Consider the following 14967-nt stretch of genomic DNA (forward strand, 5'->3'; position numbering starts at 1 on the left):
TTTGTATGTGTCCAGGAAAAAATACATGAAATACATAAAACCATTCAGGAAAGAAATTCAAACAAAATCTTCAGAAAATAAAAACTCACATTAAACCGGTCAAACAGCGATTTCACAAGCAAACTAAATGCAAAGGAAACATTTAAAACAAAAGAAAACAGCGCCATCTATTAAAATGCGCAGATTGACAAAAAATTATTTTATTTTACTTATTTATTTTATTTTATTTTTTTTAAAAAATTGCAATCTAAATTTTGTGTTAGCAATTGATTGTGCTGGTTATGATTTTTAAACTTTTTTGTTAATGGAATAAGTTTTTGTTTGTTTCATCCACTTATTTCTGAAAAAAATAACTATTTTATCCACATTTTTCTTAATATGATAATAGATCAATACAGAATGGTTGTTTTTATAGTGCCAGAAATGACAGTTAAGAAGGTCACTACTGCTATTGGAAACATATCTTATATTTTCTTTGCCGACGAAATAAAAGGAATTGGCAAAATATAGCCGCAAGTTGTAATTAGTTTTACTCCGTAAGACTCAAGATAAATGGATGAATCAATCATGCCGAGAAACGATGACAGATTGTCTAGAGTTGTTTCGTTCTTTCCGCAATGCTCAACACTATGTTCGTCAATGACATATTATTCCCAACACTCCTACTTTCTTCATTTTATTACTACTCTTCATCAATAAAATGAGCAAAACTTATTAAATCTATGTTAAAAAAATTATCCACTTGGATACAGGATTAGTGCTTTGGGTTATCAGATAATAAAGTATGCCATTTCTGGAATTCTTACTGATAAAAAAACTTTTGTTAAATATATATTTAAGTGATCACTGAACTTTCGTATAAACACTTTACCATTTACCATTTCTTTGAAATAGAGACAAAATCGTATGAACGCTCAGCACTCAAGGATTAATAAAAAAATAAATTTTTTTTTTGTTTAAACAATGTAATGTTGCTACAACAAACTAAAATACCAATATTGATTTAATTTTGGAGAAAATTTGAAAGAAGACTTTTACTAAAATAAAAAAATATATATATTCATGGTGATTCTTGAGTGTTTCATGCCTGGTAAATATGGAATATTGACAGTGAATTTGGAAATCTATGAAGTTATAAGGAATCTGCATATTGTCTAGAAAAAAAAATGTTACATATTCAGAATGCGGAGCCGACATGGCCCAGGTGATCGAGTATTCACCTTTCAATGAGGTGAACCGGGTTCAAATCCCAGCAATAGCTGGTAGATACAAATTTCACATCTGGCTTGCACCGATCACAGTGCTGACGTAAAATATCCTCAGTGGTAGATGTATTATGGGTTAGAGTCCCCTTAGCCGTGAGGCCAACCATGGGAGGTTTTCGTGGTTTTCCTCTCCATTTAACTCTAATGCATTTTAGTTCCATCAAAAAGTCCTCCACGAAGGCAAAATTTCTCCCAATATTTGATCCAGAAGTTCGCTTGTCTTCTGTATTGGATTAAAAATTACAAGGCTACGGAGTTAAACATTAAAGTCGTAAGCCCGAGCAATTTAGTCGGCTGTTCAACGATGGTTATAAAGTACTAAAAAAATATTCAACATGTGATAGCCCAGGGGATAGAACGTTCGCATTCCAATGATGTGAACCTGATTCGAATCCCAGCAATGGCTGGTCGATACGAATTCCGCATCTGGCTTACACCGATCACAGTGCTGACGTAAAATATCCTCAGTGGTAGATGTATTATGGGTTAGAGTCCCCTTAGCCGTGAGGCCAACCATGGGAGGTTTTCGTGGTTTTCCTCTCCATTTAACTCTAATGCATTTTAGTTCCATCAAAAAGTCCTCCACGAAGGCAAAATTTCTCCCAATATTTGATCCAGAAGTTCGCTTGTCTTCTGTATTGGATTAAAAATTACAAGGCTACGGAGTTAAACATTAAAGTCGTAAGCCCGAGCAATTTAGTCGGCTGTTCAACGATGGTTATAAAGTACTAAAAAAATATTCAGCATGTGATAGCCCAGGGGATACAGCGTTCGCCTTCCAATGATGTGAACCTGATTCGAATCCCAGCAATGGCTGGTCGATACGAATTCCGCATCTGGCTTACACCGATCACAGTGCTGACGTAAAATATCCTCAGTGGTAGATGTATTATGGGTTAGAGTCCCCTTAGCCGTGAGGCCAACCATGGGAGGTTTTCGTGGTTTTCCTCTCCATTTAACTCTAATGCATTTTAGTTCCATCAAAAAGTCCTCCACGAAGGCAAAATTTCTCCCAATATTTGATCCAGAAGTTCGCTTGTCTTCTGTATTGGATTAAAAATTACAAGGCTACGGAGTTAAACATTAAAGTCGTAAGCCCGAGCAATTTAGTCGGCTGTTCAACGATGGTTATAAAGTACTAAAAAAATATTCAGCATGTGATAGCCCAGGGGATAGAGCGTTCGCCTTCCAATGATGTGAACCTGATTCGAATCACAGCAATGGCTGGTCGATACGAATTCCGCATCTGGCTTACACTGATCACAGTGCTGACGTAAAATATCCTCAGTGGTAGATGTATTATGGGTTAGAGTCCCCTTAGCCGTGAGGCCAACCATGGGAGGTTTTCGTGGTTTTCCTCTCCATTTAACTCTAATGCATTTTAGTTCCATCAAAAAGTCCTCCACGAAGGCAAAATTTCTCCCAATATTTGATCCAGAAGTTCGCTTGTCTTCTGTATTGGATTAAAAATTACAAGGCTACGGAGTTAAACATTAAAGTCGTAAGCCCGAGCAATTTAGTCGGCTGTTCAACGATGGTTATAAAGTACTAAAAAAATATTCAGCATGTGATAGCCCAGGGGATAGAGCGTTCGCCTTCCAATGATGTGAACCTGATTCGAATCCCAGCAATGGCTGGTCGATACGAATTCCGCATCTGGCTTACACCGATCACAGTGCTGACGTAAAATATCCTCAGTGGTAGATGTATTATGGGTTAGAGTCCCCTTAGCCGTGAGGCCAACCATGGGAGGTTTTCGTGGTTTTCCTCTCCATTTAACTCTAATGCATTTTAGTTCCATCAAAAAGTCCTCCACGAAGGCAAAATTTCTCCCAATATTTGATCCAGAAGTTCGCTTGTCTTCTGTATTGGATTAAAAATTACAAGGCTACGGAGTTAAACATTAAAGTCGTAAGCCCGAGCAATTTAGTCGGCTGTTCAACGATGGTTATAAAGTACTAAAAAAATATTCAGCATGTGATAGCCCAGGGGATACAGCGTTCGCCTTCCAATGATGTGAACCTGATTCGAATCCCAGCAATGGCTGGTCGATACGAATTCCGCATCTGGCTTACACCGATCACAGTGCTGACGTAAAATATCCTCAGTGGTAGATGTATTATGGGTTAGAGTCCCCTTAGCCGTGAGGCCAACCATGGGAGGTTTTCGTGGTTTTCCTCTCCATTTAACTCTAATGCATTTTAGTTCCATCAAAAAGTCCTCCACGAAGGCAAAATTTCTCCCAATATTTGATCCAGAAGTTCGCTTGTCTTCTGTATTGGATTAAAAATTACAAGGCTACGGAGTTAAACATTAAAGTCGTAAGCCCGAGCAATTTAGTCGGCTGTTCAACGATGGTTATAAAGTACTAAAAAAATATTCAGCATGTGATAGCCCAGGGGATAGAGCGTTCGCCTTCCAATGATGTGAACCTGATTCGAATCCCAGCAATGGCTGGTCGATACGAATTCCGCATCTGGCTTACACCGATCACAGTGCTGACGTAAAATATCCTCAGTGGTAGATGTATTATGGGTTAGAGTCCCCTTAGCCGTGAGGCCAACCATGGGAGGTTTTCGTGGTTTTCCTCTCCATTTAACTCTAATGCATTTTAGTTCCATCAAAAAGTCCTCCACGAAGGCAAAATTTCTCCCAATATTTGATCCAGAAGTTCGCTTGTCTTCTGTATTGGATTAAAAATTACAAGGCTACGGAGTTAAACATTAAAGTCGTAAGCCCGAGCAATTTAGTCGGCTGTTCAACGATGGTTATAAAGTACTAAAAAAATATTCAGCATGTGATAGCCCAGGGGATAGAGCGTTCGCCTTCCAATGATGTGAACCTGATTCGAATCCCAGCAATGGCTGGTCGATACGAATTCCGCATCTGGCTTACACCGATCACAGTGCTGACGTAAAATATCCTCAGTGGTAGATGTATTATGGGTTAGAGTCCCCTTAGCCGTGAGGCCAACCATGGGAGGTTTTCGTGGTTTTCCTCTCCATTTAACTCTAATGCATTTTAGTTCCATCAAAAAGTCCTCCACGAAGGCAAAATTTCTCCCAATATTTGATCCAGAAGTTCGCTTGTCTTCTGTATTGGATTAAAAATTACAAGGCTACGGAGTTAAACATTAAAGTCGTAAGCCCGAGCAATTTAGTCGGCTGTTCAACGATGGTTATAAAGTACTAAAAAAATATTCAGCATGTGATAGCCCAGGGGATAGAGCGTTCGCCTTCCAATGATGTGAACCTGATTCGAATCCCAGCAATGGCTGGTCGATACGAATTCCGCATCTGGCTTACACCGATCACAGTGCTGACGTAAAATATCCTCAGTGGTAAACGATTCATGGGTTGGAGTCCCTTTGCCGTCAGGCTAGACGTGAGAGGTTTTCGTGGTTTTTCTCCCCATGTAAAAAAAATTCGGGTCAGTTCCATCAAAAATTCTTCCAGGAAGGCAAATTTCACACAATGCTTGGTCCAGAAGTTCCCTTGTCTTATGGATTGGGTTCAATATTACAAGGCTATGGAGTTTTACATTAATAGTTGTAAACCCGAAAATTGAGTCAGCTGTTCAACGATGGTTATAAAATAAAATAAATTCAGCATGCTTTTACTATATACGATGAAACACAAATAGTCGTAGACTTTTAACGTAAAAAAATAGTTGTCCTGGGGATTACTACCTGTCAAAAAAATCGTAAGCTGAACTGAACATTATATCATAAGAGTCATATTTTTTTAAAGAAACCAGACTCTGCAGAATCATTTTTAGTTAATATATTTTCAGTGAAATACGCATTATATGGCCATAACATGTATTTCGTTAACAATAGTAGGCAACATCGCTGTATACACCATTCAGTCGCATTTTCTAAGAGTATACATTTCTAAGTCAAAAATTGACGAAGTTTACAATTGAACTGAATAATGATTAAGTATAGCATATCGTTGGCTCTTAATCGCCATTACATTAAGCATTAGTGAATTCTCATCCTCAATTCTCATCCTGCTTTTTAGATTTTTTTTCATTGATCTCATATAAAAGAATATAAGATACAGATCATTATTGCGGGAAGTTTTCAAGAGTGCTGTGTCCACATCTGGGTATAAAACTTGAATTACTTAAGTGCAGCATCGACAAGCCAACTTATAGGAAATTACTGACACTTTTAACAGTGCATTGCTAAAAATTTCGGATCAAATTTTGGTATAATGTACTAGCACATTTGGTGCATCATTCGTAAGATTTGTTTAGACCGTAAATTTACAGTAATTTTTATTCAATTAGAGTAATTCAGTGATTTTACGGTAATTATTATTGTACTAATTAAGATATATCATATTTTTTGCTCCGTAATATTCCCTGGTAGAAATGGATCTTGAGGTAAAAGTACCGGCACCCTAAGTGCTGGTCCTTTTTATCGCAATTTCATCCAAATTTTTTGTTTACATGAATACATTAAATATCATTTTACTAATAACAATTTTTCTCTTTGTCAAATGAGTCTCATATCTGATCTTTTACCACAAATATTGTACAGGAAATTGTTGAAGAGATCTGCAACCTTTTGATAAGAAGTACAGATTTTGTTGTTATTTCGCATCCGGTAAGAGATGTCATTTTATTTTTCCAGCAAGCAAAATAAAAGTAAAAATACATTCTCATGCATACCATTTTCTATGTTGGAATTGTATGACAACCCTTGTCATTGACATGATATGTACAGATACACTTTTTTAATATTTTTTCGTCTTGTAAAGGGCAATGTCAGAAAATGTGTTTCAAACAGGACATGACAAGAAAATAAACAAGACATGACAACATTCAAATCAGGGGGAATGAGAGTTAATTTAATATATATATATATATATATATATATATATATATATATATATATATATATATATATATATATATATATATATATATATATATATATTATTTAAGATGAAATAAAATAAGTTATTACCTCTAAAGAGAACTTGGTCATTCAAAAGAAAGGATAAAAACAGCAGACAGATATAGATATAGATATATACCTGATTCAGTCTAGTAATGCCGTCCGAGGCGAAGGAATGTGTAGCTTTAAGCTGTAGAAGAGCCACACAAGCTTTTAAGGTTCGGTTGGATTATTTTGAAACATTGATTTATTTCATTTAATGTTTATAGAGTTTTTCTTTAATTTTTTTTTCTTCATAATACATAGTCCAACCAACATACTTATTTTATACTCGAACCTACAGCTTTCTAAATTTATTCGAAAATTTTGTTTACCGTTTGCTGATTCTTTGAAATTCCACTTCGGTCTTCAAGATTACGGTATGTAGTCTTCATCTGACTTGCTGTTAGTTCCTTTTGTTTTTCTTGGGCAGTCGGGGTATATTTGTTTGCGGTAATTTATCGTCAACCGCTGAAACTGCTCCCGCACTAGCTCCGGGACTACCCCCTGAACAAGCTGTCATATATGTCAGGGCATCCCTTTTAATATTTTTTAATATTTTTTCTTTTTTGATAGTTAGGTTATTTCCTGTAGTGCTTTTCAAAATTTCAGATTAATGTTTTTAGGTTTTCTCTTGCTATTTTGAACCCTTATTTCTCATCCTCGGTATTAATTTATTTTATTACAACTTAAATTATTTTCTTCTAGTATTCTTCAACTTGTGACATTAGCATCTTTACGTAATCGCAACTTGGAATTTTATACTGTATACTTTTCTATAATTTTTTTTCTTATTATTGTATTTATATCTCATGTTGTTATATCTAATTTCAAGTTATAATATTTTACTTTCAGTATCACTGTTTAGCATTTGCTTCATATTTGTAAAAGGCAGACAGAAAAAAGGAACCGTTCATATATTGTGCTGGGCCTACTGGAAAAAATTGCCAAAAAAACTGTTTTTTAAAAACTTACAATCCAAAATAAATCCTTATAAAATTTTCTTTCATTTCTTAAAAAAATGAATTCTTTAAAAAAATTATTTATATAAATTTCTTTCAAAAAATATTTATTTATATTTCAATTAAACTATTGATAAAATGTGTCTCAAATATGCCGGCGTGATTGTCGAACTTCATTAAATATACTTAAAGTTTCTTAAACATAAAAGATAAAAATGAAGCTAAACTAACCACAAAAGAAAAATGTAAAAAACGCGATTATTTTAGTGAAAGATTTTTCACACATTGGATAACTAACACCTGCGAATGACAATCAAACTGATAAATAGTTTAAATGTCAAGTTTGTAAATTAATTAAACTCAAGGTAATTTGTAAGACACCCTCTACTGCCTTACAATGAAAAAGAAAATTAATTTAGTAAAGCGAAACTTTGTGGGAAAAAAAGCGAATTGAATCAGCTCTTCTTTGCCAATCGAAGCAGACTAAATCGTGTGTAAAAATATTTGAAAAATAAAAATAAGTATGGAGTTTGACGTGACTGGGAAAAATTTTTTTTATCCATTTTTCATAATTTTTTTCCGTTTCCTTCTAAACATCCATTATAATGTTTGACGCCATTGATGAAAATGAATACAAAAAGAATGCGTTTTCTATTAATTAGTTTATGCATGATGAAAATTCTTTAATGCTGTAAAAAAAAAGCTATAACTGGGAAACGCTATCACTTTGTCAAAGTTGTGGACACTTGCCATTTGACAAATTGACATTTACTTCATTAAAGCTAATGTGGCATTTCTGGTTTTTTGTTTCTCATGCATAACCATATAATTACCTTATTTTTTCAGCCTTTTGACAATCTGGTATTTTTGCGATAAAAGCTCTTATATTCCTTTGTATGACTTTAGACTTAGGTAAAAATTCAACAAATCTAGTTTAAATGTTTATTTTTTAAGCTTGATAAATGAAGTGTTCTAAAAAATGCTAATCAAAAAGATTTCTGAAAGATATTTAGTACAATTACCAACGCTTTTAAATAAAATATATGCTGTTTGAATTTTTTCAAGCATAAAAAAAAATCGGTTTTCATTAGAAAAACCTAATTTGTTTCCCTTTTTTTTTAACTTTTGAAAGAATCCTTTTCATTACTCTATAGATTTATTACACGCAATATGAACACAGTTATTTAATGAAATTGCATTATCTTTAGTAAACCAACACGCATGTAAATTTTTTGATTAACATCTCAAATATTTGATGATTAAAAAATATAAGCATGTTAAAAATTATATGATAAATGCTTCAGCATATTCAAACAATGTGATCTTTTCCTCCATAATATTTGTAGTTTTTAAATTATGATCCTATCACTATGAATAGATAATAAAAAAAGTATTAAATTGTGAAAATTTTTAAAGTAAGATTTCTTTTTTAAGCATTTTAAAACAGTATTTTTCCTGAATCGAACGCAGCTTTTTTCAGTGCCTTATTGTTTTTTTTAACTCTTTTGAAATCATGCTTGATATTACATTCGAATAACTTAATTTAAGTAAGAATAAAAAATAGTCTAATGTTTCAATATTTTGAATTATGTTGTCACTATCGAGCCACAGAATTTAAGAATTAATTTATAACGTAACAGTGGTGAAATTTATTACACCGAGAATCTCACATTAAAAACAAACTAAGCTATCAATATAAATATTTTCTCCCAAAGTAAAATACATTACCATTTTTGTAAGATTCAACAATGTAAATAATACTATAATTAAAGTGACCTAAACATCTACTCAATAAAAACTATTAAAAAATCAGTAGAAAAAATTAAACAAACTAAGCATCTTTACATTCTTATACTGAACATTACAAAATCTGTTTTATTATTGTCTAATCATACGGGCAAAGGGTAAAAAAATTTCGTGTAAAATTACCGAACTGTACAGTTAAAACATTTCTGGTAACAAGAAACAACATAATTCTAATAAGGAAACCAAAATATACGGTGTTTAAACCATTCATTGAGTAATTCTTCCGTTTATATGATAACAATTTACTGGAAATTCTGGTTTTCAAAATTAATATTATATTTAAATCAAAATTAAGATGTTTTTATTACCATGCTTTTTGTTTAAAAAATAAAAAATTGAAAAGCAAGTTTTACTGACTAAATGATTCTTAACCCATGCTCTGAAGTATCATGATAAATTTTAACACATTTGCCATATTTTGCCTAATTCATTACTAAAGCGGTTCGGTAAAAATTACCGACCTTTTAGTTTTTCCAAGAAACCAAAAACACAGTAATAGATTTTACCATATTCCGGTAGTTTTAATCAGTACTGTTATAGATGAAACTTAAATTAAAAGCAAACTTAACTGTAATTTATGTCCAATAAATAATTCCTACGAATTTATGATTCATTTTTAGAACCGTCTCTTGAAAATTCGACTATCAACTAAATTATATTTCTAAATAAATATCAGACATTGGTCCATCTATTTACCTTCGGGTATTAGATGAAATATGCAAGGTATTCTTTGCACTCCGACGTCATTCTTTCCCCAGCACATAATAGTTCCAAAATCTCCAAGATATCGCGGAACGTAGTGCAAAGCGCCAAATATTTTAGGGTGACGTCTTTTTAGGTCTACGGTACTTCTTAAAGTGTTGTTGAGAGTCCACTGAAAAGCCGATGGTCTTGGCAGAGATTCCACATCACAAGTAATATTTATAGCTTCCCCTTGAAATATATTGTACGTTTGTTGTTCTGCGAATTTACAAACTGGCGAATCTGTAAAAGGAAAATAAATATGTATTAGAATTTTTGAATTAATAACTTTTTTAAACAAAACTTTTGATTTTGTGTAAAAATTTAAATTGGATTATTGGTTTTACTTTAATTCTTAAATGCATAGCGATGTAGATCTGGTTGGTTGGTTGGTTCCAATGCCACACGGGCAAGCCTGCTTGGTGAAACCGAGCAAATTTAAGGCAGAGTGGGCGATTCTTGTTTTTCAGTGGCGCCATCTATGGCCAAGAATTCGACTTCTGCCACATCATACGTCACACCTGTTTATAAGGAGGACCCATTCATACATCCATTCATTCATCCACAGATCGTAATTTTGACCTGAATCAGAGAACTATCGGTCTCTAATCCAGTACCCCCAGAGGTTCTGATTTGCTATGGGAACATGGAGGACTTTGCGACTGGACAGAATTTTAACGTGCATCAGTCACCAACTACACGGAGAGTCTTCGGCTGGCGGGGTTCGAACCCACGCACTCTCGGACATGGACCAAGATCCCTGCCGACCAGGCTATCTCGGCCTCCGATGTAGATCTGCAGCTTATAATTAAAACCACATACTTTTTAAACAATATCCTCTGCATAGCGTTTTTTTTTTAAATTTTAATTTTACAAAAACTCTTCTATCGTTACCGATTGCAACCAGATTCTTTGAGAGTATATTTCTTTAACTGTGACAATTTTCATTGCTGGCCGTTAGACCTGAATACAATTTCGGTGCAATTCTTACAATATACGATTATTTTTCATAAAAAGTAATTATGTTTGAAAACGTTTATTTATATAAAAATTCGTTGAATATATTATATAATATTATATAACTAAGCGCAGTAGATCTGTAAAAGTCAAGGAGGCAAATACTTATGATGATGTGAAGATACATCAATATATTTTTTTTCCAGAAAATTAAGACATTTTTTTTAATGTTTGCTGTTTGTAATTCAATAACATTACAGACATTTCCCGGATGATTTTAAATTTTACCAAATAATAAAAAATAAAATATTAATAATAAAATATTATTTAAGATTTCTAACTAAAATGTTAAAAATGATAATATATTTACTAGAAACAAGACACTAACTAAATAAAGTGCAGTAAATTCAAGCGTTATTTAATCGTTCATGTTCATATAATAATATTGTGATAGTGAGTCTAATTTTCAAACTATAGGTTTGTCCATAAGATTACTGAGATAAAATAAAAACAAAAGTTTATTTTTTTTTTAAATGATGAACATTGCTCAGCATATAGATTAAAATGTGTTTAAAATAATGCATTTTTAATTATTCAACCAATTTAACGTTGGATACCAACAGAATGAGTTATTAAACGTAGTTTGTTTACGAATCTCTTTCTGCATATGCATGGAATTAAGAAAATTTCATGCAAAATTGTATTGTATTATAGGTGAATTAAAACTGTTATCAATTTAAAAGGAAGAAAGATCTCTAGATCCTATGACATTAAATGCTTTAATTTCCTATTCTAAAATACCTTAAATTTCTCAAGGTTGGAAAAAAAATTTAAATTATTCTTTGTAAATCTTAATAAAAAAATTTATTAAATCTTTCCAATTTCTTAAAATTTCATTCAAAAATTTTGCAATTAATTTATTGTATTTAATATGAATAAAATGCATGATTTGAAATATTGGTTTAGCAATTACTGTTTACTGGAATTGGATTTACTTGGTGCAAAGAATTAATGCATCTCCTTACTTTTCGTAACTTGCTCGTAAACCTATTAAAATAATATTATGATAAGTATTCTAATAAAATATTTTACATTTACCGCATTTTTCATATACATAAGCAATACAATTTTTAAGGAAGTAAGTTTTAGTTGATACTCGATAGTTTATAGTTAGATATATTTAGTTATTAGTCTGAATAGTTTATAAAATATAGATTTGCTTGCACGATTACAGTTATAAAATCAAAACTAAGCATTTTCCTTGAATGATAAAAATTGCACAACGTTTAGCCAATATAAATGAATTTAAAATTAAGTATTTTAAATTGTTTAAACGATTTGGAGTGCTTTAGAAAATTTAGCAATTAAAATAAGATAGCTGAATAATGTAATTATTCAATTTAATGATAGATACGGGTAGCATTGAAGCTTTGACATGAAATTACAATACTTGAAGTACGTTAAATCTATGATCAATTTAATTGAATGAAAGAGCTTTACATTCCAACGCATAAAATGCAAAAGAATCATATTTAAGAATACTTTTCATTTCTCATGAATGTCAAAATTGTGAGTGGGTCATAAATTTCATTGGAACCATAGTGTGCATAATTTAATTGCTTTCCAATTTCATAATATTCCATTCAAAAACCTTACAAGTAATCCAATGTATTTAATTCAAATGAAATCTGTGATTTGAAATATCGGTTTAGCAATTACTGTTTACTGGAATCGTATCTACTCGGTTCTGAACCTTTCTTCAAAGAATCAATGCATCTCCTTTTCCTACCTTGCTCGCAAAGCTTTCAAAGTAATACTATAATGACTTGATGTATGGGCTTTTAAAATCTTTCATATCTATCTCATTTTTGACATACATAAAGAAGGAAATCTTTTTCTCTCCTTTCCTACCCAATTTCCGAGGCAATTTATTTCGATTTTATGATTACGGATGTGCTTCATCACTGACGAGCTGTCAATTCTTTACCTTCATTTTTTTCTCTTCGTTCTTATCAAAGGAAGGAAATGACGATTCTAATGTCATTTATAAGAAATGATCATTTCAGAAGATGACGAACATTTTTTGCAGGTCTTTTTTTTCTGTATAGCATCTTCCCTTATTTTTACTGACAGGTCAATTACTCTAATATTTTTTTTTACTGCGCTAAATGCTTTATTTTGATTTCCCTAGCGCTAAAGCCCGATTTCGTAGAGGCGTTAAAAATTCATTTGAAGCTCGATTTAAAAGCACTGCTTCTTAAAAAAAGAGAATTTTCTGGCTAGTGTTCAGTTTTCGAAGAACTTTTCTTATCTTTTTAGACAAAGAGAGAACGAAAGAAAGAATCTAAGAAAGTTGAAAGAATATTTAATATTTGGAATAAGTATTTTTCTAAGATTGAATTTAGTACAGTTACATGTGGAAATTTATACCAATTTTAGCCAATGTTGCTTATTGTTATGATTTATTTGGTAGCTGTATTGTTTTCACGGAATTTTTCACTTTTGTTGATTCAGAAATTCACGATCTGTATATAATTTTTCCAATCCTTTCGTCATAAAATCACTTAATATTAGGTGAAAGGCATATTTTTCAATATTAGATGCCTAAATATCAAGCATTTTCTTTCCTTGTATGCTGACTGCCGTTTAGCGCATTTTGATATTTTCTTCGCGATTGATAGTTCATATTAATGCTTGGCCTCCGAATTTTCTTGCCTTCTGAATTTTAATTGAATTTATTAGATAGTTGAGGAGATGAATATTAAGTAACCCAAATTATTTATTAAATTATATCACAATATCGCCTTAGAAAGACCATAAAATTTAACTTTCAAGGTACACTGAGGCAAATAGTTCTAAAGTTTTGTTAACCAATAAACTTTTAATAGAGCTCACAAAATAAATTCCTTATATAGCTGACAAGCAGTCAGGATTCCTGTTCAAATTTTTTATGTTGCTCGTATTTTTTTTATTTTAAAGCCATAGCATTTTTACGCTTTTTGATAAAGTTCAGACCTCTAAAAATATAAGTAACTAGCAAACAATATTATTGCTAGTTATTGGAAGAATTGAAGTATGTCTGCAATTTCTTCCAATGTTGTCAAAAATAGTTTCAATGTTGTCAAAAATAAAACCCAATGATATTTCAAAAAGTAATATGAACTTAAATGTAAGTAACAGTACTGAAATTAAATTAAAAAGATGTTGACGACACTTCCATCATTTGACGATTTTAAATACAGATTTATTATTTAAGGGCGCATTCACTATGTATCATATATTTTTGTAACAAAAAAGACGTTTTAATTTTAATGCATTACTACTTATTACATTGGTATTTTGAAAACTTAATTTATTTAGTTTAAATAATTATTCCTTAGTTCTTAATCTGCGCGGAAATCTACATTTTCATTTTGCATAACGATTTTTGATTGTTACCGGTTATGATATAGAATACAAGTGTTTAGAGTTTGAGTGTTTTCATAATTTTTTTTAAGCATTATGTAATTTATTCAGCATTTCTGTTGATAAGAAATAATCAATTATTTTGCCAAGAAAAAAAATTCAGATAATATGCATTAAATATTATTTAATATGTATAAATTTATGCAATTCAGATATTTTTAATGAGTATTGCTATCCAGAATGTCATCTCAGCGTACGATTTTAAAATAATCCTCTCAAGAAATTTTATTTTAGAATAATAGTTTACTTACGGGCTTCTATATTTGATGTTAAGTAAGACATTTAAAGATCTTGGTTTAAATAATAATAATTATTTAATAAATGCATTATTTTGGCTAAATGCAGTAATACATTAATATCCACTTATCAAATTGTAGATTACGTGTAGAATTGCTTCTGTCTTAAAGCTAGTTTTAATTACTTATAAAAAATCATTAAAAAATCAATTGGGAAATATTTCTTAGGCGATCTTAGTTATAAATATTTGTACTGCAGAGGTTTAAAAGTTTGAGAGATTTTGAAAGTTAGTTGTGACATATTTATATATTTAAATTAAAAATATTTCACAGCAATACTTTATCTTTTGGTAAAAAGCGATGACTCTATATTTTAATTACCAACATTCATAACTACAGAGATTTAAATAGTAAGGCAAATATTAAAATGAGAAAAAAAACAACGTTCACATTAATAATAGCCTATTAATATTAAACGACTAATAATAGTCGGTTAATAATAACCGATTACTATACACGGTTAAATGCATATTAAGAGGTGGTAATATTTGATAAAGAAGCAACTTAAAAAGAAAAAGAAATATATGTGT

The 14967-nt window shown here is 31.5% G+C and overlaps 1 protein-coding gene across 1 annotated transcript in view; it reads right to left on the reverse strand.

Moving 5' to 3' along the window:
- Positions 1-14967, reverse strand: part of LOC107446499 (neural cell adhesion molecule 2) — a 204297-nt gene that overhangs the window by 33379 nt on the left and 155951 nt on the right. The window contains exon 7 of the mRNA XM_016061170.4: positions 9675-9962. Within this exon, the coding sequence (XP_015916656.2) occupies positions 9675-9962 (288 nt within the window). The remainder of the gene's footprint in view (positions 1-9674; positions 9963-14967) is intronic.

Source organism: Parasteatoda tepidariorum, chromosome 3 (assembly GCF_982258835.1).
Source record: "Parasteatoda tepidariorum strain Cologne lab strain chromosome 3, Ptep-v5.0, whole genome shotgun sequence".
NCBI classification, from domain to species: domain Eukaryota; kingdom Metazoa; phylum Arthropoda; class Arachnida; order Araneae; family Theridiidae; genus Parasteatoda; species Parasteatoda tepidariorum.